This window comes from Daldinia loculata (genome assembly GCF_022478755.1).
Source record: "Daldinia loculata strain CBS 113971 unplaced genomic scaffold F4817scaffold_34, whole genome shotgun sequence".
In the NCBI taxonomy this organism is placed as follows: Eukaryota; Fungi; Ascomycota; class Sordariomycetes; order Xylariales; family Hypoxylaceae; genus Daldinia; species Daldinia loculata.
In genome coordinates this window covers 341,194-365,390 of record NW_026054888.1, presented here as the reverse complement: position 1 = coordinate 365,390, position 24,197 = coordinate 341,194, and the positions used below count along the sequence as shown (strand labels likewise).

The 24,197-nt window shown below is 47.5% G+C and overlaps 7 protein-coding genes across 7 annotated transcripts in view; 4 read left to right on the top strand and 3 right to left on the bottom strand.

The window, feature by feature from the left end:
* Window positions 1-403: 403 nt before the first annotated feature.
* On the bottom strand, window positions 404-4,819 carry F4817DRAFT_341855 (uncharacterized protein). Its single transcript, XM_049303815.1, has 4 exons — window positions 3,849-4,819; window positions 3,286-3,789; window positions 1,232-3,213; window positions 404-1,173 (listed from the first exon to the last, which is right to left on the bottom strand). Exons 1-4 carry the CDS (start codon window positions 4,320-4,322, stop codon window positions 927-929), a joined length of 3,207 nt encoding a protein of 1,068 aa, XP_049157826.1. The 5' UTR covers window positions 4,323-4,819; the 3' UTR covers window positions 404-926.
* Window positions 4,820-5,923: 1,104 nt separating this feature from the next.
* On the bottom strand, window positions 5,924-10,707 carry F4817DRAFT_157848 (mono-functional DNA-alkylating methyl methanesulfonate N-term-domain-containing protein). Its single transcript, XM_049298057.1, has 5 exons — window positions 10,229-10,707; window positions 8,935-10,065; window positions 8,364-8,878; window positions 7,974-8,299; window positions 5,924-7,922 (listed from the first exon to the last, which is right to left on the bottom strand). Exons 1-5 carry the CDS (start codon window positions 10,460-10,462, stop codon window positions 6,091-6,093), a joined length of 4,038 nt encoding a protein of 1,345 aa, XP_049157825.1. The 5' UTR covers window positions 10,463-10,707; the 3' UTR covers window positions 5,924-6,090.
* A 1,800-nt stretch (window positions 10,708-12,507) lies between these two features.
* F4817DRAFT_157776 (rab-GTPase-TBC domain-containing protein) lies at window positions 12,508-14,062 on the top strand. The gene is made up of 3 exons (XM_049298056.1): window positions 12,508-12,861; window positions 12,944-13,084; window positions 13,148-14,062. Exons 1-3 carry the CDS (start codon window positions 12,672-12,674, stop codon window positions 13,996-13,998), a joined length of 1,182 nt encoding a protein of 393 aa, XP_049157824.1. The 5' UTR covers window positions 12,508-12,671; the 3' UTR covers window positions 13,999-14,062.
* A 414-nt stretch (window positions 14,063-14,476) lies between these two features.
* F4817DRAFT_317244 (Vps52-domain-containing protein) lies at window positions 14,477-16,557 on the bottom strand (the record flags this gene model as incomplete). Its single annotated transcript, XM_049300782.1, has 2 exons — window positions 14,477-16,023; window positions 16,083-16,557. The coding sequence occupies 2 exons, from the start codon at window positions 16,555-16,557 to the stop codon at window positions 14,477-14,479; spliced, it is 2,022 nt and encodes a 673-aa protein (XP_049157823.1).
* Window positions 16,558-17,661: 1,104 nt separating this feature from the next.
* Window positions 17,662-18,741, top strand: F4817DRAFT_157721 (translation initiation factor eIF5A). Its single transcript, XM_049298055.1, has 4 exons — window positions 17,662-17,872; window positions 18,128-18,391; window positions 18,461-18,590; window positions 18,644-18,741. Exons 1-4 carry the CDS (start codon window positions 17,861-17,863, stop codon window positions 18,712-18,714), a joined length of 477 nt encoding a protein of 158 aa, XP_049157822.1. The 5' UTR covers window positions 17,662-17,860; the 3' UTR covers window positions 18,715-18,741.
* An 852-nt stretch (window positions 18,742-19,593) lies between these two features.
* Window positions 19,594-21,674, top strand: F4817DRAFT_157712 (uncharacterized protein). Its single transcript, XM_049298054.1, has 4 exons — window positions 19,594-20,347; window positions 20,423-20,630; window positions 20,685-21,068; window positions 21,129-21,674. The coding sequence occupies exons 1-4, from the start codon at window positions 19,673-19,675 to the stop codon at window positions 21,530-21,532; spliced, it is 1,671 nt and encodes a 556-aa protein (XP_049157821.1). The 5' UTR covers window positions 19,594-19,672; the 3' UTR covers window positions 21,533-21,674.
* A 1,473-nt stretch (window positions 21,675-23,147) lies between these two features.
* The window catches only part of F4817DRAFT_157685 (Yip1-domain-containing protein), a 1,838-nt gene continuing 788 nt past the window's right edge, over window positions 23,148-24,197 (top strand). The window contains exons 1-2 of the mRNA XM_049298053.1: window positions 23,148-23,408; window positions 23,594-24,041. Coding sequence (XP_049157820.1) covers window positions 23,364-23,408; window positions 23,594-24,041 — 493 coding nt within the window. The 5' untranslated portion in view covers window positions 23,148-23,363. The remainder of the gene's footprint in view (window positions 23,409-23,593; window positions 24,042-24,197) is intronic.

Here is a 24,197-nt window from a genome sequence, read left to right as displayed (position 1 = left end):
GTCAGACTTGTATCCTCAAAGAAGTAATACCGAGGATAATGTTTGTCTATCACAGATGATGGATCTGATACCTTATACTACGGGACGTTCAGCCGTCGTTGCGGGTAGTTTCGTAAGACCCGAGCCTATATGTCAACATCAAGATATTACAAAGTGCTTCAAAATTCATTATATCTCGAGTGAACGGGCTATTCTAATCCTCTCCCCACCCCTTGGTAATACGCTGTTTCTGATATATATTTAGTTTGGGCTCTGTTTCCTGCTGCGGCAGCGAAGTATCTTCGAGAGACGTAGTTAAAATGTCACACGGCATAACTGTCGTGCTTGGGGTATTATGCATGCCACGTAGTACCTAGAATTTGTGTGAAGCCAAGGGTAAGTACCTCCTAACTATCCCGGTTGGGGGGCTGCGATGAAAGAAATGACTTCTTAAACAGTAAGTACAACATATTACATCACCCTTTCAAGGATGTGCGCTGCTTCTAAAATTTGGGATATGCCTATGCACTTTATTGATGTCGAAGATCTGAGTCAATACTTATTGCTAGATGAAGTATGACGATGGGGTCCATAAAAGAAATACCCTTGACGAGGGGTGCTAGTGATATGGTAGTAATAGAATAATCATCGTTCAATGAAGATATAAGAGCTCCCTTAAACGATTCAGCTAAATTTTCCCTAATACCTACACTACGTATAAAACGAGAGATCTTGATCTATCCGGCACCAAGCCATTAGGCCATCGTGCTTCGTTCTAGAATCCATAAGAACCCCGTTCATATACCGTACCATTTTGTTGCCTTCCTCGTGTCGACCTCAAAAATACAAGCAGGAAAATGCCACGCTCCCATGATGTTCATGAGCCGTCTTCAAATGCATACTAGTTTCTCAGCCTTGATCCCCCCATTGACACCAGTCGGCGCGCTCTAGTTGATGTCAAATAGAGGCTTGAGCTTGATGATGAGTTGCCACTCCTCATTTGACACTTCCTTACGGTAGAACTCCTTGAGAGTGTCGATACTAGCTCGAGAAATCAAACTGTAAAGGACATCCTTCTCTTCGAGCTGTCGGCCATATGTGGGTTGGTGACCACCCATCTCAATCTTGACAGCTACTGAAGGTTGACCCTTCTTACAGACTGGAATCTGTTTGTGATCCCTCTCGATTGAAGTCCTATGAAGTTGTTAGTCAAGTAAGCAAAAAGAAATAACGATATTTTAGCGTCACTTACACTCTGCCTAGACTGATTATCTCCTTGGCACCAGTTATCGGATTTTGCTTCACGGTAGCAATTGGAGTGTTGACCTTGAGACTACCATCTACCACGTCAACACCCACAACGATAGGGCTTGTCTTATTGAAGACAGCGACGGTATTTAGGACACAGGGGAAGACTGCCAGCATCTTAGATTCCTCCTTCTTCTTCTCAAGCTGCTCGTCCATGTGCTTTGTGAAAGCATCGAAGAGATGGTAGATAATATCAGCGGTAAAAATCTTAATGCCATTTTCTTCTGCATATGCCTGTGCTTCCTTGTCAATCTTCACATCAAAGCAAAGCATAACGGCGTAATCCGGACTCTTCTCGAGCATAGTCGCGCATTGAACAACGTCTCGCTTGAACACAGGACCGATTCCAACGTTTGCTACTGGAATCTTGCAGTCTTTTAAGAAGTCGAGCAAAGCTTCGAGAGAACCCAGTGTCGAGGCTTGCACGCTCACACCGCGACCAGTCGTGGCAACACGGCTGAACAGCTTGTTAAGATCCGACTCGACTTCCTCTTCAAGATCTTCCTCGTCGTCGTCGGGACCGACTACGAGCAGTCGCGAACCTGCAATAGCACCCTCAAGACCTGGTGCACTGATCTTCACACCCATGGCTGCCTTAACTTCCTTGTTGTGCACGTATTGAGACTTCACACGCAGTTCCTTCATAGCAGCCGGTGTTAACAGTGCACGAATGTTTGTAGTGATGGCGCCCTCTACACCGCACACTACTATCCGATCACCTTCTCGAAGGATACCGTTTGACAGGATAACATCAATAGTCATACCAAATCCTTCAATGGCCTTGACTTCGAGAACGGTAGCCTGGACTTCGGATAGATACATTAGGGATCCCACCATCCTCTCTTGGGTCAACTGGATGATCAGCTTCAACATGTCGGGAATACCCTCGCCAGTGTGTGCCGAGGTTGGTACCAGCGATACGTATCGGGCCATCGACTTGTTCTCGTAGTAGAGTTCGGCGTTGAAACCCTGCTCGGAAAATGCAAGTTTTGTCTGCTCCAATCGATTCCTGAACTCGTTTTGGACACCCTTGTTCTGAAGTGCCAAACTTTCTTGAAAGCCATTGTTGTCAACCTTCTTCCAGCCGTAGAGACGATCGATTTTGTTGAGCGCAACAATGAAAGGCGTCTTTCTATCCCTGAGTAGTTTCATAGATTCGAGTGTCTGAGGTTCGAGGCCGTGCATGATGTCAACAACCAAGATGGCAATGTTACAGAGCGAAGATCCTCTGGATCGGAGATTAGAGAAAGACTCGTGACCAGGCGTATCAATAATTAATAGACCAGGGACCTTGAATTCAAATTTCCCATCCGGGTTGACCACGGCCGTCTTTTGCTTGATGGCGTCGACGGGGAAATATGTCGCACCAATCTGTTGAGTAATACCACCAGCTTCGCCTTCTTGGACATTGGTCTGTCTGATCTTGTCCAACAACTTCGTCTTTCCTGTGTCGACGTGTCCTAGGATACAGCAAATAGGAGAACGGAGGTTATCCTTTGACCTAGCAGCTAAGGCGGCTTGATGGGCCTTCTCTCGTCGTTCAGCAGCTTCCTTCTTCCGTTGAGCTTCTGCGGCCTGTGCTGCTGTCTGGACTTCGTCCTCGGATGATTCATCAGAGGATTCGGAATCTTCTGATACGGGTTTGGGTCGGGAAGGTATCGCCTTTCTTTGCCCAGCTTGTGCTGATGAATTATTTTCTCCATCCGATTCGGCATCCCAGCTGTCCTTTACGCCCTCATCAACGGCAGCGGCAGCAGTCTCCCAGTCTTCGTCAACATCCTCTTCTTGGGCAGCCTTTTCTTTAGCAGCTTTGGCTACCGCCTTAGCAGCATGTCTAGCTGCCTTTTCTTCGGCTGCCTTTGCTGCAGCTTCGGCCTGCTGCCTCGCGCGCTCGGCAGCTTCAGCTAAGGCTTTCTCCTCATCGACCTAGTAGAATATGGGTTAGGAATTATCGGGGAGTAGTAAATGGGGAAATAATGTGGTAACGTGAATAAATACCTTTTGGTCGCTCTTCTTGGTACGCTTCTTGTTATCATAGACAACCTTCTTCTTCTTTTCCTCGCCATCTTCAGAAGGACCGACCTTAATACCAGCAGCAATCATCTGCTGAAGTTTTCTCTCGTTCCGGGCCTTCTCTTCTCTTTGTGCCTTGGTAAGGAACTTGCCTTCCTTTTTCAGCTGTTCGATCCTCTCCTTTTCTTTCTGCTTCTTGCGAGCTCTCTCCTCTTCTCTCCGCTTAGATGCTTCAGCTTCTTCCTGCTCGAGTGCCTCTAATCTAGCTTTCTCTTCGGCGGCAAGACGCTCGGCCTCTTCTCGCTGCCGTCGTAGATCCTCCTGCTGTTTCTGAAGAGCCAATAAATGCGCAGGAAGCTTCTTGCCCTTCTTTCCTCCAACGTCGCCTGCTGGTACAGGCTCAGGTATATCCTTCTTCTCTTCTACCGCGGGCTTCGCAGGCTCGGCAGCTTTAGGGGCTGGAGCGGGTGTGGTCTTCTTCTTCGCGGCCTAGGGAGTTTTGAGTTAGACTATGAAGTGAAGTCATATACCCTTAAAGTTTTACTCACCTGTTCCCTTTTTCTTTGCTTTTCTCTCTCCTTCTTCAACTTCTCCTTCTCGGCCTTAGTTAACATTCTTCCACCCTCTCCCACCTCGTCATCATCAGCACCTGCCGCTGCGGATTTCGCCGGCTGCTGTTTGTTCTGCTTCCCACCCTTGCCCTTCTTTTCCGGCAATGCGAACTCGTCATCCATTGTCGCTTCTTCAGGGGCCTTAGCAGCCACATCAGGCACGGGCTCGGTAGTAGAGGCATTGCCGCCGTCAACGAAATCCTCCGACAGGCCCTTCTTCTTTCTTTTTTCTCTGTTCTTCTTCATCATTGCCATGAGGCCACCTGCCGGTGCACCGTCTTCTTCATTGTTCTCCTCGGGCGCTGCAGCGGCAGAAGCAGTGCCGTCTCCATTTGCAGGTGCTATCGACTCGCCTAATTCTGCCTCCCAGTCGTCATCTGCCTTCTTATTTCCCTTCTTCTTGGGCGGCATGTTCGCGGTCGGATGAATTGAGGAGAGATAAATTTAACCGATTATAAATATTGAGCAGAGATTGTATCCGATATGTTCAGATACTGCTCAAGCCTCTTTTCGATGAACTGAGTCGTACGTAAGGACGTAAGGACGTGAGGATATGAGGATGTGTGCGCCTCAATATGACTGGAGTTGATTAAAGATGGTGGGGTCTCTGCTGCAAAACAGCGAAGGGTGATTTTTTAAGTCGGCGGGGACCTTATGGAATAAAAGCGTCAAACTAGTAGACTTAGTTGGAAAAATGCTATTACTAGCGGCAAATATAAATCCGTTATGCCGCTTCACGATAGACGTGAAATCAAACTAGAGGGAATCTTTATTTTTTTACAACAAGCAACGTGGTTTCCTTTCGGCGAAGAACGTAAGACGTAGGGAGGGTTAGGGCCGTTATTGCCTTCTTTGTAGTGGGGTAATCAACATGTACCTAGGCAGATAGAGGTAATGATGACGGCGGTCGTTCCTGGGTGAACCTATATATTTCTGTGAATTAAGCTTGCACAATATTGACTTATGAAAATTTTAGCGAGTCTTGGTACCTTATCGATAAACGCCGATTAGATACAACAAGCCGTATGATTTCACCTTTTTACCCCTTTTCTTCAACGTCCTCTACTATCTCGGAAAATCTTAACCACAGGAAGAGTATCTGGAAAGACTATCTGGGTACCTACAAATATCAAACAACAGGTATAGCCTTAATGTGCTCCTAATACAGGTGACTTACAATGAACCCCCCAAGGTTCTCAACAGGGCACGCGCATATGGTATAACTCCGCCATTATTATACTAATTACCTACCTATTCTCAATATCCCATTGACCACTATATCATTTCAGAAGACCTTGTCAAGATGTATTATTAATAACAGCGATGTAGTCTATAGGACTTAACCTAGGTACTCATAACTTACTCTATTAATACACTTCTACTTACACTGTCAATTTATGACTAGCTGCGTTACCCGTTCGCGCAGGCGCTTACGGGGAGTGCCTAGCTTCAAGAGTGCCTTTTTACGCCACATATAAGTCTGGCCTTTCTGATTGGCTAGCCACACCTCAGCGCACGTCCAATGAATTTTTTATAAAATCAATTGACCTATTCTACTATTATATAAAAAATTTAATAATTGGTATCGTTGGATAGAGCTCGTTTTGCATGACCTTTTTATTTTATTTGCATGTGTTTCAAACCTTATGCGATAGAATGGCAAAGGAAAAAGTCGCCAACTGCGGGGCGATTCTAAGGATCTGATTGGCTGGAAAAATTGTGGCAGTACTAATAAAATATAGAAGAGTTGATTAAACCAGAAAATGCATTCTCTTGCATATAACCTAACAAGATGGAAATATGCTCTTCATCACTTAACAAAGAATTAATTCCTACTGATGCCATAGTATACAGAATTCATTTCAAGTCTAGAAATTCCTCAATAGCTTTTGGCCTGATATCTTAGAGAGAATGTAGGTAGTCCGCTCTTGTAAATTCTTCATTCGCCTCTTACCACACGACCAAATCTTAACTACCTACCTACCTAGAAACAAGATGAGCACCGCGGGTGTCAAAAGTGTAAAATCTACCTGGACCATTCTTTTTCTACATGATAGCCAACCACTAATCTCGGAAGTTGTTATTTCCCATTGATACCTGTCAACTTCGTAGGTAACGTATTTGAAATCGGATTCTTGCGAGTTAAAAACTCTTTAACGTAATTGCATTCATATCAAGATCAAAGCACAGGAGATAGATAATACTTCAAGATACAGTAACCCAGTTCATAGTATGCTGTGTTGCGATTGGGATCTGGTTGAGGTAGCGATAAACAGTTGTCCTCGTCTAGGGGCTCAAGAAGTTCTCGGAATCGTTGTATATGCTGTGGCTCTGAAACTAGCTCTTCCAATGCACGCTTGTCAAGGCATCTTTGCAGGATGTCCCCATCCACTTGCATATTCAACTTCGGATTAGCTCTGGGCTCCGGATCAGGCCCATCCGCGGCTGGGTCTGACGAGGTATGCGGGCAGATTGCTGGAGACACCATGGCCAGGTTTTGGATGAATCTGAGGAATCTCCAGGCATCTTCTCCCAAGAGCGCAAAGTGCTGAAGTGAACCATCGATAGTAAGACCTATGATATCTGATCCAGGAGGGCTGTTCTGAAGGCAACCATAGCGCGCTCGCTTCTTAGACGAGTTCCACGAAGCTCTTGTGTACCCTTGAGCAAACCTCCTAATAGAGCCTTGAAGCTCCGCTTGAAATATCAAACTTAACGGTCGCTCATTCTCAGAGGGGGCCCATAAACCATGAACCCCGCACATCGGGTCAGATAGCATAGTTATAGCGCTCAAAGGCGTGCGTACTTCGATAGAATGCAGCCCACTCCGGCAGGTGTCGTCTGTGTGTAGTCGAATCATCTGACCACTGTCACCAAGTGGCTCGCTTTGATAGTCAAGGATTACAAGCGAGTGTTTTTTGGTAAGTGCATGTAGTCGCCCATTCACTACCTGCATCCATGAGGCTGGGGATGGCAGTTCGTGTTGTTTTACAACTTTGAACTTGTTTTGTTCGATTATGTGATACTGGATGCAGTTTCCGACGCATAAAAATACACCATGCTCGTCTGTGGCAACTGACCATATGGGCCCGTCCCGTATCTTCCGATCGAATTTAGTCCAGAAACGTATTCGACGCGGCGTATCGGGTCGACTCGAAACATCCTCAAGGTCGGCCGAGATGATTAGTAGGAGACCCTCGTTATCTCTCCTGTGCATAGCAAGAACGATCCAATCTCCGTGAATATTTCCAGCTCTGTAAGACCACGTTGTAAGAGACGTCGCTCTAGTTTCCGGATTCCCAAGGCCCGTGATGTAATCCGCTCCGTAGTAATTATAGCCCTCGTTCAACTTTTCTCTTTCAAAAGGTCGTGATAAATCATACCCTGTCGCGGGATCAAGGAAATGTAACGAAGGTATCCCATCTTTCGAAACGACAGTAACAAGAGCCTCTAGTCTTTTATAATAGAGAACTTTGATCGGCGTCCCGTGGACGGAGAAGTATCGTGGGACCAATTTTGGGCGAGATTGGAATTCGGTGACCATTATCCGTGAGCCAGCAATCATCACCATTGTCGATCTTCCATATTCCGGGAGTTGCTCAAACAACGATGCTACAGAGTTGATCGGCGGAGAAGACATAGAAGGCCTATCTCCGTCAGTTGGCCAAACGCGGTTTATCTCCTCAAAATGACCCCCTTGGCGGCCTGTTACAAAGCTCGTCATTATTGCGAGATCAGCATCGGTGCACACCAAGACCGAGTTAGCATCTCCAACAATGCTACCGGAATAAACGTGAGAAGGTGCCACGCCAAGTCTGTCCCGATAAATCTCATAGTTTTCTGGTTGTGACTGATCAAGTTGGATAGTAAGCACGTCTCCATCTCTTGTTCCAATTACAACAACGGCTTTTCCAGAGCGTTCGCCAAGACTAACTATACTTGTCAAGGCTCCGAACGCATTATTCCCTATGGTGTTCGTCGTGTTGGCACTGGGACCTAGGTTTGTTGTAGCTTTGCATAAATCAGTATCAAGTTCCTTCAAGTTTCCCGAAGACGACGTACTAGGACATAATTTCAGTAGGATTGGGGCTACCGAAGCTTGCCTGTCTATTTCAGTCGGATATATTGCAATAATTGAATCCCCTCCTTGCCGAAGACCGGCTAAGACCACAAGACTATCTCCAAAGTCCTCTACCGCAAGGCAAGTAACTTCGCCTTCGATATCAAGCACTTTCCGTAAGGACACTTCGAGACCGACAATGCTAAGCAGGACGATACTGAACTTTGATCCAGAGTAAACTGCCAAGGCGACCACGTTGGATCTAACGGCTGCATACGAAACGATAGCAGTATGGTCTCGTATTACATCACTTATTAAACTCTGGGAACTACAAGTCCAGCCTTGTTAATAACTGTCATGATCCTCATATCAAGAATAAGTAGACGACTTACCAGCCTGTTGGGGTAGCAATCGTGATATAGTTTGTTGTAATTTGCACCACTCCACCATCAGCTTCACGGACAGTTAATGTTGTTGAAGATAGGTCGTATGGGATGGCCTCGTGATCTTTCTCCGATGCCTCGGCGAGATCCCGAGTCAAGTGCAGAACGGCTGACTCATTAGGAAGGGCCAGAATAAGAAAGAAACCATCTTCTGCAACACCGTCAAAGTCAGAGATAGCCCAGCACTGCCTAATGTTGGAGGAGTACGTAAGGTCTAAACCAATTCTGGCCTGAACTCCGTATCGAAATTCCGTAATGGCACCGCTCATGCCTCTGCCGCTGCAAGCAAAAATCTTTTCTTGCTGCAATGGAACTATATTCCCATTACTCGCTAGGGATGAGGCATTGGGGTCTTCATTACTCTCTTCAATAGCCCCTCTTGCTGAGTTCGTCATAGCAAAGTCCACTATAGGAGACCAATTCGGAATCGAGCCAATTCTCTGCGGGGACTGTCTCGCTTGAACCTATACGTAATAGTAGTGTTAGCTAAATGGCTATATTTATATTAAGAGCAACTCACATTCCAAACTGCACCAGGGCCAGAGTCCCCACCAGTAACTAGAATATCTCCGAAGGGATGGAAGAGAGAGGCAAATGCTGTGTCAATGTTGCAGTCCACAGACCCCATGCTAACACTGGTTTCGATTTCGAACTCGTCGCCGCATTCCAGAAAATTGATGAAGCCGTCTTCTCTCGCCAAGTAGATGACATCCTTACTATCGTGGTACGGTGGATGGCGTATAGGTCTAGTCCATGCTGTCCATAGCGGTTCGCGAGTACCGTGGTGTAATGAAGTATCCTCCCGATTTACTAGTTCAAATTGGACAAATACAGGGGATCCTCCCAGTATATTTGAACAAGTTGCTGTAATCCGCTCCGTGATGACCAAAAACGCATTGCGCACTTTCAGAGGTACAACCAACAGAGGCATGCGATAATCATTGTCAAGACGATAACCAAACTGCTCATCCATGAAGGTCTCTGGAATATCGAGCCTACTATCCCATTCGTATATTGCTAGCCTTGAAATATCAGGCTGGACCAAAATAACCATCATGATCACTTGTATTTCATTCCCATGTGTTGGATGAAGGAATTCAATCTTGTGGATGATGCCCCTGACCGACCGAGCTGCCCTATTTTTTATGGGCTGAAAAGGTTTCTTTAGGAAGTATTGGGCCTGTAGGTCTTCCATCGAGTGAAGTTGAAACATGATGAAGAGGCTGTCGGAACATGCAACTACTAGAAAGTTTGAGGAAGGATCAATAGCCATGTGGAATCCGGGGCAAATGAGGCGCTGTGCAGGAATCTTATGGGTGGATGTAAAGAAGACCCAACTATTAGCAGGCCCCTGCTGCAAGAACAGAAATACCAAGTCGCCCCGTTCGAGCACCAAGACTAATATTTGAGGAGGAAGCTTGGAATTCACATCTCGGAAGCCGGGCAGCGTGGTTCCCATGTCGACCATTCCCGAATCACCGTCCTCAGCTTTAACATGCGTCGTATCCTCGTTGCTCTCGCTCGCTTTGCGGGAATACTGAGGCGAGCCCATGACCACGGCATTTCGTATCCTGGAGCCGAAATCTTTCTTTCTGACGACGTCATGGAGCTGCCTATCACGACCAAGCTCACATATCTGAACGCAATTATCCTATTTCAAAGTCAGAATAAGCGAGAAAGGATTTGCAGAGAGCTATCCCTAGCGTAAATATAATCGGCAGAAGCCTTATAAGGTAGCCGTTTACTAATTTTTGACGAACACTTTCACAAGGAAATAAAGTAAGGAAAAGGTCAGGGGATAGCAAGAAACTTACACCAATTAATGCGACGTCATTATACCGGGCTGACCGAAGCTGCACGGGTAGCACCCATCTTATAACAGGACTCTCAACAACTGTTCTTGTGAGTAGGCCACAGGTAGGCGGCTTTGAGAAAGACTGTCTTCCCGTCTTACGGTGAGGAGTGCTGTTGTCTCTCATAAGCTCGTCGGCAGAGATGGTACGTGCCACCCATTCGTCATTTTCGAGAACATAGGTTTGTAACGACATTGTTGGTTGTGAAACCAGATCACGGACTCAGTTATGATGAATGAGGGCTCTGGAAACGATGTGGTATGTTGACCCGGCACAGGTGGCGAATATTTCGCAATATTAGGTAAAGATATCGTTAGGTTGTAGTTATCAGCGACGCTATCACGAAGCCATTCATTGATATCTTGGTTAAGAAGGATTCGTAGTAGCTTTTGCACCCGGAACAACACTTTGATAATTCTCAAATCCAGGATTAGAGGACCTGGGGAATAGGAGAACGCTGACAGGCAATCTGTATCAGGTCCCAGATTTAGATAAATGGAAGTCCAGCTTTATCGAATTAGAAGATGTTATAGAATAAGGGCCCAGGATATTAATAGCGTTAAAGAAATGCTCAACCAAGGTTGCTGGCTACCCGAGAAGAGGTAGATATATATCTAACCTTGCATATGGCCGTTTGGAAATAAAGTGCTGCTCGGGATTTACTGCATATGACTATTCGCTAGACATTAGTCGTTATTCTTTAAAAGTCGAGGCCTAATCTTAGGTGCCAGCGTTCCGGGGGGGTTAGGGGATTGTCCAGACGTATGGAATTCTGGAATTCTGCAAAGCTGCAACTTTGACTCAGAGGTAGTATTGGAAAGCTGCAGTACCTTTATAAAAAACGATGCGGGGAAGCAATCAGTCGCGTGTCGTTGGCCTTGCAGATGCATTAGAAAGGTGTTTGGGTCTTTCTTCCCTCAATTTTGAGATGCAGGAAGCCAAGTATAGCATGCAGGCAGCACAGGCAGCACAGGCAGTACCTATCTCTAGTCTAATTTTTTTTGTCGTACAGGTAGTCCGTACAGCATATCCTAAGGCGCGGAGAAGGTGGAATCTAGACGGTGTTGCGGGGCTAAAAGCTTCCCATTCTACCTAACCGAGCACCTAGCATGTATGTATCTGTATCTATCTAGTGTAGGAGGTACCTTATCTAAAAGTACCTAGGTACCTAATGCAGTGATCAAAAGTAAAACCCAACTTCGTTGTAGTCTGGTGTTACCATTTTCTTTAAGGTACTAGGTAGCATTCATGTATGTTCAACCACGCAATATTCTTATTAAATGGCTATTACACGGTATACTACGCTCTTATTCTAGTTAGAACTATGGGGATCTGCTACATCAGGTTAAACCGTCCCTGAAAGATAATGTGCTAATGCTTCACCTGCATCTCAACATAAGTTAGTCAGTCTTATGGAGTTCTCTCTGTCGGGAAAGATGATCGAATGTCGTCCGGGAACAAAGAGGTGCACGGGGATATCAAATCCCTTATCTAGATTATATTTATAGAAGCTGGGGGAAAAGACAATAGCCTTGTCCGGCAATTCCTCTACCTTACCTGAGGTACCATTTCAGCACGGAGCCATGTTTTTTCTAAGCAGCAACTCTTTTCTTTCGATCCCCACGAAAGCGCCCTTAATTATCAAATAAAAATGAAGACAATTATTGTTGCATGTAGCTAGAAAATACTAGAATCGCCTACCTACCTCATTGTACATACAAATGCAGCTGTACAACTACCTAAGGTACAATACGAGGTACCTGCAAAGGCCTGGCCTTTATCTGCATTAATAAGTCCTTTAAAGTTTAGGTAAGCGGCTTTAGCGCAGTGGTTCCCGGGATCACCCCTGGCACCTGCACATGGCGCCGCAAGGGTAGCTCACCAGACGGGATGACCCACCCTATTTCCCGACCAGCTGCCAGCATCGAAACATTGAACCGTTTTGGACTCTTTTCTTTTAAGTTCACTTATTTGTTCTCACTTCCTTCGTTTAAGCCCAATAGACAGCATCCCGTGCTGCACCCGTCAAGTTCTCATTTCGTGAGGAATCAAGGTAATTTGATTCTTCCTTTCTAAAACTACCTGCCTAGCCCGAGCCTTGCGCGGCCTATACGAAAGGACACCTTTCTAGATAAACATATTACCTGGGTGGGCTTGCCCAATCCGGACGGAGGTCCTTAGGGACTCGGGCTGCGCCTAGAGAGTTTTCCGTCTTGGACGACGTTATAAGGGGGCAAAAAGCGGTATATCTTGGAATCTTCTTCGCTGTATGGTATCGAATGCCATAGTTGTGACCCTTGTATAGGGCAGCAGCATGCTATTTGTTCATATAGATGCACAAGGCACCAAGTAAGGCAACCTGACGCGCAGCAGGGAACGGGAAAGACCGAGGTGCATCGATCCCATGGCCCGGGAGTATGAGGACGTCGACGGCAGTGAGGAGAAGGACGACCTAGGTTTTCGTGATGCGCCCGCATTAACCCGCAAGCATACCCGCATCCTAGATGCATGCAAGCGGAGAGACATCGACGATCTTCAGTCCTTAGCCATATCGAGGGGTGGATTCCTCACCGACGCCATCCGTTGCCAAGCATGTGAGTGTCCCGCGCGTCGCGCCTCGTCTATCCCACTCACTCCCGTTAAATCGGGATCATAAGGCTCAAGGTTCTTCAACAGGGCCGATATTGCTGGGCGTTCACGTCGACCAGCGTGGGGAGCAGGAGGAAAGCTCCGATTCGTGGGGAAAGCTAGAACAGCATCGAGACGAAGGCCAGGTCAAGCTGGACGTTGACCGGAGCTTCGTTTACTATCCAAACGGTACGGGATGCATAGCCCCACAAGCACCCCCACGCCCTGAGTAAAGCTGACCACAGTGGCTAGATGATACCCAGGCGCAGCTTGACAAGAAGAAGTTGCAGCTCTCAGACCTTATCACCGAGGTCCTCCGACGGCAACCATACCTCTGCTACTTCCAAGGCTATCACGACATATGTCAAGTCTTTCTACTGGTTCTCCCACCAGCCACGCGGGCCGCAGCCGTTGCCCGCCTATCCGCCCTACGCATTAGGGACTTTATGCTACCAAACCTAAACCCGTCTGTTGCGCAACTACGGCTGATTCCAGATATTCTTCGAGCAGCTGACCCAGCGCTGTGTGCCCATGTGTCACGAACAGAGCCTTTTTTTGCGTTGTCGGACACGTTGACCATGTTCGCGCACAACGTGCGACGGTACAGCGATATCGCGCGCCTGTTCGATGCCCTATTAGCTCGCGAGCAGGCTTTTACGCTTTACGTCTTCGCGCAGATCGTCCTGCGCCGCCGGGACGAGCTTTTCCAGCAGGACGAGCCTGACATGCTACACTTTACCCTCTCGAAGTTACCCGATGACCTGGATCTCGACGCCATTATTACCGATGCCGCCGCTCTATTTGATCGTCACCCCCCAGAATCTCTACGTAGCTGGCGCTCCGTCTCGAGTGCCAGCACTTTGAAGACTGCACGTGATGTAAGTGTGTGCGCCTCGCAGACCCTCGAAGATGGACATAAATACTTCGAGAAACAGTGCCGCGAGCTCCAATGGGCGCAACGGCGGGAAGAACTACTCCGGGCCGCGTGGGCCAACAGGACCTTAGTCTTAGCCGTAGTCATCGGCGCCGGCGCCGTGTACTTCCGGAAAGCACCTATATGGTCGAGTCTCACCTCGTGGTCGATCCCGAGCCATTATTTCTAGGGTACTAGGATGGTCGGACGACGACGGTACGGGGGATGTTCCGATATTTTATATGTTTTTATGAGGGGGTACGTGAAAAAGTGTATGAATACAAGCTTAATGAGTCCTAGGATTGTATGCAAGCTGGACTAAAGGATTGGGTTTATATTTAGGTATGTGCTGCGACTCGCAGCTTGGGATGGATGATGATATTGGTTGATAGGTGCACATACATTAAATTGGGGTAACCTGTCCACTCGAGATGGATGGGTGAATAAATGGTACGGTGGCACAAAAAAGCACATGCAATAGGACAAGCAAGCTACATTAGGTAGGTATTCTTGGAAGTTAGATAGGCAGCTAGCTCTTATCAAATAGCTATGTAGCTAGCCCTCCCTTCGAAACGCAGTCTCATTTAATCGTATCGTCTCTTAGTTTTCTTACCATACATATAATCTGTCATCCAGAACCCGTTCCCAACTAAATTTCTCTCGCGAGCTCAAGCAGCTTCTTGAAAAGCCGTCTTCAGCCCCTCGAAGTGCTCCTGCTCTTCATCTGCCAATTTTCCCTGCGTATCGCTGATGATTGTCAGAATTAGACTGTAATTATTATACAGGAAGCGCTCCCTTTTTCTCTTATCGTTACCGAACGCTGCGCTGTATTTCGTTAGGAAGGCCTCCATCTCGCTGCGTAGTCTTCGTAAGCTTGTGACTACGGGTTCGTCGTCTCCACCCTCCGTGCTTAACGCCAGGATGCCGTGGAGCAGCTGTCCAAAACGTTGAGTACAGACGTGCGGAGCAGCGGAAAGCTTGCTCTGCTCAGCTTTGGATGTTGGGGGGCGCGTTGGTAATGCTGTCGTGAGAGCGCGAACAGACTCGCAATGCGCATTCATTATGGCCTGTAGGCGCGGCCATAGCAGCATAGCCGTGCCATTGAGGTACCCGTCTGCAGCAGGGACCTTGCGACGCTGCAGCTCGAACTGGAAGTGCTGGTTCAAGCGGACGGCGAGGAGGACGCCAATAGCGTCGTACGTGTCGCCTATGAGGGACTTGGTCAGCGCCTGGCCGAGCTGGAATGTCGGCTCGAATATGTAAGTAAAGTGGCGCGAGATAGTAGAATAGTTCAAAGCGGGAGAGAAGAACGACGCGAGAAATGTGTACTCGGCCGTTGCGTTGTCGATCAGGGCGAGATTAAAGTTCCGGAAGGGTGCTTCGAGGTAGTGGGTAGACTGGTCTTCTTCAGCTAGGTATGACGAGAGCGCACTTTGGTTATGAGTGCGTAAGAGATCGATCCGCCGACCCAAGTTGAAGGCATCATGAGGTGGGCCAGAAATTTTCGAACTTGAAAGAACCGTGCCTTTCCTGGAAGTATCCTCGTTCCCCAATACATCCGTCTTATCCAAGGAGTGTAGCTTGATCTTTCGGAGCGCGTTCTCGTAGCGTGTAAACTGGTTGGCGTAGTACCACCGCATAGTATTCATATACGCCTGGCATATTTCGTCGGCGAGTGCGGCATGATGTTTATGGAGAAAGGAGTACAGGTCTCTAAATTTGAGGAAATTCTGTTGTTGGATGATTTGCGCGTTGATATGTGGTGACCGGAGGGCCTTGACCTGGGCGACGAGGAAATCTCTTATTCGTTCGGTAGCTTTGAGCACCAGCTTCTCTAATAAAGGACTGAGATCTTGCAGACCCTTAGCACCCTGCGCACTTGCAATATTCTTCTTATGAGCGGTAACTCTCTTGTCGATCTCTGCAACTACCTTTACCCAGCCTTCGTCGATATGTCCGTCGGCAATCTTGGATACTACCGTAGGCGATACACTGATCTCCTCAACCACCGGTCCTAGCCCCTTCTCTACTGCCTTTCGGTTTTCCAGTCGCACGTTAAGGGCTGTAGATCGTGCTTGTAACGTTTCGATATCCGCAGACACAGTCGCAAGGTCGTTTCGAAAGCTTGTCAGATTGGTCTCTACCGAGCTAAGTACCTCGTCGCAGGCTCGGATTGATCGGTGTAGCTCTTCGAACTTGGCCTTGTCTCGGTCATCTAGCAAGCAGAATAGTGAGTAGGGCGAGAGTGGAGTCTCGAATAAAAAGGGGGCATACACTCTTCAGCCGCCTGCGGTCTATATACAGCAGCAGCATTTACTGCTGCTTCCTCTGATAATGCTAGCTCTCGGATAGACAACCCACCAAAATCGAATTCTAACTGAAGGTCTTCGGGTGATATCGAGCTGACCGAGTTGGCCGCCGTATTGGTAGCGGATGTTGCATGCTGCTTATCGTCACCCAAGAGCGCGTTTAATACATCTACAGGATCAGGCCCATTATATATCGTACTTGATTCCTTCAATGTCGAGCCATTGGCTCTTCGTGAAGATGCCAAGAGGGAAGAAGCTGAGGATTCGGTAGATGCTAGGGATAATGACGAGGATCTAGGGGTGACACCCGGTCGCTGCTGAGACGTAATGTACGGACCTAATCCACTCGGTGTTCGACGAGGCGCGGGAGAGTAGGAACGGCTGCCGGGCTGGGAGGGAGCAGGAGACGATGACTGACCGGCAAGCCGATCGAGCCACATATTCTATATGCGAACGGGGAGATGGGCTATGAGTCGGGCCGCGTCATGACTCTCTATTAGCTACGAGCCGTGCCGTCAAGCTAATAAAGCAAATATAATTCGACTAAAACAAGAGAATTGCAAAAATAGAAAGGAGTGTCAGGTACAGAAGACGTATATTATTCGCGATAATGCATCAGCCAGGAAGTTAGTTATTGGTGAGCACCCAAGAAACAGACGAGGCCGTGCAACAGCCTCTCCCGAGTCGCAGAATCAAAGATGATGATTGGTTGAAGCTTTAGACACATGTCATTGTGAAGTATCGATACTATATCGGGTTTAGATTAGCATTATGCGATTGTACATAAGGCTAAGTGACCTTTAAGCCACGGACTTGATAAGATTCAAAAGTGGGTCAATTTTTATAGAGGACCCATGATCAGTGCCAAGGAACAGAAAGCATACAGATTATATACTTACAGTGCGTACATATCTCCCCCGCGCGAGCTAAGTCGCTAAGTCAGATGCGTAGGTACCTACCTAAGTAAGTATCGGTACTCCAAAGTGATAAACTACCAAAAAGTATTAGTAGCGATCATACCTAAAGTTTACAAAAACGGAAATGATTCTTGCTTCCTCGTAAAGGTGCGCCGGCGCCTTGCACGGGGTATTGACACAGGGAAAATTCCAATGTTTGCGTGTTAGCTATGATGTATATCATGTAACTGAAAGGTACCTACTTTTTGCCCCTCCAAACAAGTACCTATTTGCAGTTGATTTGCAGTTGCGAGACAGGGGCATTCACCAAAAAAAGAAAAAAAAAAAACTTTAAACTCCCACTAAAGTTTTGAGGAGGAGCACTGTGGTCAGGCTGGTGGTGCCCTGTGAGTAGACAAAATTAGTGATCGGTTTGTGCGAACCTAGCCGCCTAGACTGGCCTAGGCTGCCTGAAAGCCCACAAAACCCTCCCCGCTGAAGTGCTCGAAGGGAAAAAAATATATGAAAGCTGCTGGAGCTGCTTGGATTAGTGGAGCTGATTCCCAAACACCGACCTAACAAGCCAATCAGATACCGCGCAAACTGTGTGTCCAATTGATTCTGAGAAAGAAGAAAAAATCCCGTCTTTTGCCCTTGACGGTTTCTTCCACTCTACTTTTTTTCAACCCCCTCCCTCTACATCTTTCACACCTTCCAAACCTCCCCCTCTACAAAAAAAAAAGTCCACCAACTCATATTTCAGTCTTGGACATTTAGCTGGGCCATTTGTGCATCTTCCCTTTCTCTTCTACTCTAACAACACCTTCACTTCGGTCAATCCTTCAAAATGGCGGACGAGGTATGTTTAAGAAGCACCCTGTCCCTCTTTTTTTTTTTTTTGGCGATCGCAAAGGCGGGCAATGGCGGGCTGGTACCTAACCACCCCGCATCCGCATCACCACGCATTAAAGCATCTGGCACGCATCGCCAATGAACCCCGCGATGCTAGATGCGGCCATCGTTGTTGCACACATAGGATTTTATCTAGCTACCGTTCGCGACCGCGATTGTAAAGTACCGGATCATGGCGTAGTGCTAACAAGATTTCTTACAGTTCGAGATCGACAACCAGGGCGATGCCGGTGCGTCTGCCACTTTCCCCATGCAGTGTTCTGCTCTGCGCAAGAACGGTGCCGTCGTCATCAAGGGCCGCCCCTGCAAGATCGTAGACATGTCCACCTCCAAGACCGGAAAGCACGGTCACGCCAAGGTCCATCTCGTCGGTATCGACATCTTCACCGGCAAGAAGCTTGAAGAACTTTGCCCTTCCACCCACAACATGGAGGTCCCCGTTGTCAAGATCAAGCAGTACAACTTCGTGAGTAGACAAATTTTCTGCGGAATACAATTTGGGGGCCAGATTACGCTAACCAACAACTATCATTAGTCCCACGTTGAGGATGGCTTCATTGTTCTCCACGACATCAACACCAGCGAGGAGCGAAGCGACATCAAGGTCCCCGAGGGTGAGATTGGTAACAAGATCGAGGCTGCCGATGAGAACGGAACCCCTCTCAGTAAGTTATAAGTTGCTCCTCAGGTTGGTCGCAAAATAACTAACCCCGTTTAGTCATTACCATTCAGTCCGCCATGGGCGAAGAGGCCGCCATCAAGGCCGACGAGCCTGCCCAGAAGGACTAAATCTCCAGTTAGGGGACTTAGGACTCAGGTAGAGGATGTCACTGGATCGAGTGTTACTTATGGACCTCGACCAACTTGGACATCGCCAGAAGGGAGGGTTGTTTAACTAGCAAACTAGTAGCTAGGTTCGTATTGGACGCTGGCCCGCGGGGTTTTGCGTACAAATGTGCTATCCACTGTGGAGGAATCAAACATATGGTACGATAGTCCTCGAATTTCGCATCTATCCCCATCTCTTTGAGGAAAAAAAATGATGTGCATTTTGAGGATTTCAGCAAAACAGGTCTCCTGTTTTTATTAGCACTTGACTTGTCCTACAGAATCTACGAGATCTCCCTTTATTTTTGTATTTGGTGATAATCAACAATCATATTTATGTGACTTGGGAGCTATATAATTCCAATTTACTCCTATATGAATTTTACTTTGATGCGATTCTGTATTTGCATATAGGGTTGGTCGGTATTAACATTCCACGATCTGAATGCCATCTGAAATGGGATGAGTATCGAACCTCCGCCGCACTAGACGTACAGCTAGGTTTATCTAACTACGTAAAATCTATGACAAGGTGTGAAATAGTGAACCTAAACACCCTCGGACAATTTCAGGGGCTAACGAGGAAATGGATTTGTTGACTACCATATAATGCTTAGAATGATATATAAGTTGAATGTGATGTGCCTACTAAAATGTAAACAGAGGTAGATATTGTAACTTGGAAAATAGGTACTACTAGAAAGATAAATATAGGTATTTTCTCTATAAGAAATAAGTATGTAGACGTGCTGTTAGATAATCGGTAATGACTGCCTCGGGCACTTTTCAAAAAATATTGGTTGCCATTATCACTATAAATCTTATATCAAAATAAATATTATTTCTCTTAAGCACCCCACTATTGCTTTTTCGCCTTCCACCTTCTTTTCAGCAGATAGCAGGGAATCAACACATCGGGATGGCACCCACCAAGTATCATCGCTTCCGCGGCGGCGAACGTTGCGACGAATGCGGCGCACGGCAATGGTATGCGCAAGATGCGATTCGGTATTGCCGAAACGGGCACCGTCTCGAAGGGTTTGCGGAACACGAGGGCGACGAGGACGCCTTTGGCACCCAGGGAAAAGTCTCGCGGAAGAAAAAGGAGCCTAAGAAAAAGATTGCTGTTAAACTCGCCGGCGACGAGGGAAGAGAACTATACCTCGAAGTCCTACAGCTTATACTGATGAGGCAGGTCTGGTGGCTCGTCCGGGAGAAGGGCTTCCCCGAGGACTTCGAGGAGATCGTGAGGGCACTCTGGGCGCTGAGGGTACGAAACCTACCGTTGATGGAGAGCGGAGGGGGAACCCGTAAGAGGAAAGGAGACGTTAGTGAAGAGTCGGACGGATACGCGTCGAGCGTGCCGTTGTTCAGCTCCCAGAGCGAAGGGACGGGAGCCGAGTCGTCGGCTTTCGATCTTTCGGATGCTACGACGGCTACGTGGGCCCCAAATGCCGGTAGGCGATGGAAATTACCGAAGCTCGTCGATACCTTGGCGCTGTGTTACTTGGGGTGCTTGGTGCGACGGTTACCAGCTACGACGGCAGATTTATGCGGCTGGGCGCAAAGGGGGGAGTTGGATTTTCTTGCAGCGGTATGATCCCTATCCAACAGCTCTCACATATATCTGTAGATCATGCTGGAGTGCTGATATAGCTAATTACTCAAGTTCAATAATATTCCACGCAATGCCCGAGACCGTCTTCCCGCAGAGTATCATCGTGCTCTGCAAGTTAGGGATCATATCCCAGCGGGTCGACTGCAGGCATCCGTGCAAGAGCTGGTGATATCGTTTAAGGTCAACTTCGACACCATCTTCCCGCCGATAAACTATCCGCCCATACTTGTGCGACTCATAACAGAGTTGACTCTTCCAGGTAGGCTTAAGCAGACAAATGGTAAGTAGAAGTCTTTCAGCTAATCCTACTTAGTCGAAGTATACCTCGTAGTAAAATGTATTACGGAGATCTTAAAGACGGATTACTCTTATCCCATCGGAGGAAAAAAGATTCGGACGATGGACAACCCAGAAGTACTACTACTCGCTCTGGTTGTCGTGTCAGCGAAACTGCTTTATCCATTAGATGGCGTTGAACGACTTCCCCGAAGCCACCACGATCCTCGAAGTGTGACTGTCGACTGGGGAAAGTGGCAGGAAATTATGCAAAACGATACGGCGGAATCACCATCTACATTATTACGAGGTGAAGAATATCAAGTTACCCCTGAGGACGCCCTTACCATGGAAAAGGGGAAGATGGACGACTTCATGGACTGGTTTGAGAAGATGTGGATAGGAGATGGCGAACCAAGAAGTATGCGACACCATTCTATTTTATTATCGAGTTGGCAATATTAACTAACCCCTTTTCTAGCGGCTGAAAGGGTTCGAGAACCTTTTCAAGGACAAAAACGACTGTCGCAACCAAGCAGTCTAAACGAGCAACTAGGAAATAGGGAGAGAGAACACATAAAAGGCAGATATGAAGCTTTGAACAGCTCTATGAAAATACTTAAGCCAGTTCCCGTTGATCCCGAAGACTTAAACAAGAAGCAGTCTCAAGATTTCTGTCCGGTCTGGCGCACACCAGAAGAGCTCCCGGACGCGGCTAAAGTTTTCTATGGCAAGGCAGCGAATCTTTCGTATATACCGTTACATACGCTGGTTAGAGGTGTTACGCAAGTGGAAAGGCAGTTGGAGGTTTGGTGTATTCAGAGAGCTAAAGAACGAAACAAGGGGAAGGGCAAAGCGGTTTGGACTGGCGATGACTCTGACTAGAAGCATTTTAATATTTAACTCTATGCATAGCTTCTAATGCTACATATGAGGTAAAAATTATATTAAAACCAACGCATTGATAAGTCATTTATCATATTGCTCAGTTGACCTGATAATTCCTCACATAAGCCGTGAAATGTTAACATTGAAGCTTCGTTGCACAGTGCGTTACTTTGTAATCGCGAACAGAGCTAAAGGTGGGGTCAAGTATCCACCAGCTGGCGGCTGACATAAATTTCTGGCACACAACGCCACTTCCCTCAAGAATTAAAATCAGGTGACTTTCAATCCACTAGGGTTCGTTTGCCGTGGAATTTCAAACCCCCACCGAATTTCCCAGGCCGACATCATCTTGGAATTCTCCCTCAACATCTTCATTCACGACAGACAGCAAAAAGTAAGTCAACACCCCCTTCTATGGTGTTTTGAATTAGCTCATACTAACTGAAATGCGTCTATAGTGCAGATGTAAGTTCATTTCCAGATTAAAATGCAATGCGCGCACCACATATTACCGACCCGATCGACCGACCAAATAAATCCGAACATGCGAACTGACGAGAAAATAGCTTCGTGAAGACCCTGACGGGCAAGACTATCACCCTCGAGGTGGAGTCTTCCGACACTATCGACAATGTCAAGTCCAAGATCCAGGACAAGGAGGGCATTCCCCCCGACCAACAGCGCCTGATCTTCGCCGGCAAGCAGCTTGAGGATGGCCGAACCCTCTCCGACTACAACATCCAGAAGGAGTCTACCCTCCACTTGGTCCTACGTCTACGTGGTGGTATCATTGAGCCCTCGCTCAAGGCCCTCGCCTCCAAGTTCAACTGCGACAAGATGATCTGCCGCAAGTGCTACGTGAGTTCCTCCAGTCTACGAGTTTATTATCCTCCAATACCTATCAGTTCCTTATACTAATACAAAAAATAGGCCCGTCTCCCTCCCCGTGCCACCAACTGCCGCAAGCGCAAGTGCGGCCACACCAACCAGCTTCGACCCAAGAAGAAGCTCAAGTAAACAATTCGTCACAACATGTTCCATCTCTTCGGCGTCTTTGGTTTGGGGTGTTATCATGAGCACGCTACGGACGGGTGGATAGATATTATCGACACCACTGCGATGGGATTTCTTTTCTGCGGAAATAGCTATGCGTAGGCTAGTTTCGGTGGCAATCAAGTTGCGATGCACATGAGTAATCCGAACGCACATGCAGACCAGTGACTTGTTTTGGTGATCAATCTACCGCATAGGAAATATTCCTTTTCAGGTTGTAAATTTATGACATGGTTCTGTAGTGTGGTGTTTTTGCTGTTTAAAGCCTTGCCTCTTAACTTGTAAGCGATTTGCCCACACATCGTGGGGTTACTAAAGCCATTGCAAAATATATCTTTCTATATGTTCTTTTACGACAATCTTCCAGGATGCTATGTAACAACTATGTTTGAAGACCTTAGTAACAGGTTGTAAATGGTATTAAGAAAATCATATGCGCAACTCTAGATATAATTATGTGTTCAATATAAAGACTTATACGGTAGGTTTTATAAAACATTCAATACATGCAGGTACATGATGGTACTTATATACTTCCCTGCTAGTCAAGAACGGTTCTGTCCAATGAAACGTCATCGCTAGAGCTTGCACCTTTGTAAATTAAACGCGGCTAAAGATCGGCGGTTGCTTCCGTGTCCTCAAACAGCACCGCAGCTTCACTCACCTTAAAGTCATCGTCCTCGCAATAACCAAAGCGGTTTGGTCGTTCCACCCTATATCGACCCCAACAAGCTGTCTTCTAGCATCTGGAGCGGACATAAGAGAAGATATCAAGATGGCGAACGCAGGCTACGATGCCGTCGTAGATATTGACGATGAGGTATGCTTGGCAACCAACCAATTACTCTCTTACTCTGGGGAGCTCTTATATATGTATGGCATGGCTTTAATGCTTGCTTGCTTGCTTGCTTATTGGCATCGCATCGCGCAGTCTGCCAGTCTACTAGCTATATACATACTATATCAGCCAGGCGTACACAATACTAACACCACCCACCACCCCAGGGCGACCTAGGCCACACCGACCTCCAAGAAGACCTCGAATTCCACAACTCCAACTTCTCCGAGAGCCATCACGCGCGCAGCAGCAAAGGCGCCCCGACCACCTCCTCCTCCTCCCCCTTCAACAGCAGCGCCCCGGGCCTCCCGCTCCCCGCGACCGCCGGCTCCGGCTCCGGCGGCGGGCCCGTGTCCTCGAAGCGGTACCTGTGGACGCTGTCCTTCTACGCGCAGTTCTTCGACGTGGACACGTCGAGCGTGCTGGCGCGGTGCTGGGCGGCGCTGTACCCGCGCGCGAACTTCCTCGACGTGCTGGAGGGGAATCCGGATCTGTACGGGCCGTTTTGGATCGCGACGACTGTGGTGCTGATTTTGTTCTTGGGGGGCACGATTAGTGCGTATTTGGCTAGTGAGGGGAAGGGCGCGTTTGCGTATGATTTTAAGTTGTTGAGCGGTATGTCTGTTTTTTTTCTTTCTTTCCTTGGTTCTTTTTAGAAGGGGGGGGGGGGGGGGGGGGGGGTTGTGGGGGGGGGGGGGGGGGGAAGGAAGTTATGCAAACGAATATAAAAGAGGGCGCTGGTGTGGAAAAAAAGGGTAAAACACAGGGAAA

What these genes read in the sequence shown, in the direction of transcription:
- F4817DRAFT_157712 (XM_049298054.1), top strand. Translation starts at nt 19,673, where the DNA reads ATGGCACCCACCAAGTATCATCGCTTCCGCGGCGGCGAACGTTGCGAC. An exon ending in AGTTGGATTTTCTTGCAGCG is followed by an intron (nt 20,348 to 20,422) that starts GTATGATCCCTA and finishes TAATTACTCAAG; the next exon opens with TTCAATAATATTCCACGCAA. An exon ending in AGGAGATGGCGAACCAAGAA is followed by an intron (nt 21,069 to 21,128) that starts GTATGCGACACC and finishes CCCCTTTTCTAG; the next exon opens with CGGCTGAAAGGGTTCGAGAA.
- F4817DRAFT_341855 (XM_049303815.1), bottom strand. Translation starts at nt 4,322, where the DNA reads ATGCCGCCCAAGAAGAAGGGAAATAAGAAGGCAGATGACGACTGGGAG. An exon ending in AGCAAAGAAAAAGGGAACAG is followed by an intron (nt 3,790 to 3,848) that starts GTGAGTAAAACT and finishes AAAACTCCCTAG; the next exon opens with GCCGCGAAGAAGAAGACCAC. An exon ending in CCAAGAAGAGCGACCAAAAG is followed by an intron (nt 3,214 to 3,285) that starts GTATTTATTCAC and finishes ATATTCTACTAG; the next exon opens with GTCGATGAGGAGAAAGCCTT.
- F4817DRAFT_157721 (XM_049298055.1), top strand. An exon ending in AGATCAAGCAGTACAACTTC is followed by an intron (nt 18,392 to 18,460) that starts GTGAGTAGACAA and finishes AACTATCATTAG; the next exon opens with TCCCACGTTGAGGATGGCTT. An exon ending in TGAGAACGGAACCCCTCTCA is followed by an intron (nt 18,591 to 18,643) that starts GTAAGTTATAAG and finishes AACCCCGTTTAG; the next exon opens with TCATTACCATTCAGTCCGCC.
- F4817DRAFT_157776 (XM_049298056.1), top strand. Translation starts at nt 12,672, where the DNA reads ATGGCCCGGGAGTATGAGGACGTCGACGGCAGTGAGGAGAAGGACGAC. An exon ending in CGCCATCCGTTGCCAAGCAT is followed by an intron (nt 12,862 to 12,943) that starts GTGAGTGTCCCG and finishes GTTCTTCAACAG; the next exon opens with GGCCGATATTGCTGGGCGTT. An exon ending in CTTCGTTTACTATCCAAACG is followed by an intron (nt 13,085 to 13,147) that starts GTACGGGATGCA and finishes CACAGTGGCTAG; the next exon opens with ATGATACCCAGGCGCAGCTT.
- F4817DRAFT_157848 (XM_049298057.1), bottom strand. Translation starts at nt 10,462, where the DNA reads ATGTCGTTACAAACCTATGTTCTCGAAAATGACGAATGGGTGGCACGT. An exon ending in GCCCTGGTGCAGTTTGGAAT is followed by an intron (nt 8,879 to 8,934) that starts GTGAGTTGCTCT and finishes TATTACGTATAG; the next exon opens with GTTCAAGCGAGACAGTCCCC. An exon ending in CCTACTGAAATTATGTCCTA is followed by an intron (nt 7,923 to 7,973) that starts GTACGTCGTCTT and finishes ATTTATGCAAAG; the next exon opens with CTACAACAAACCTAGGTCCC.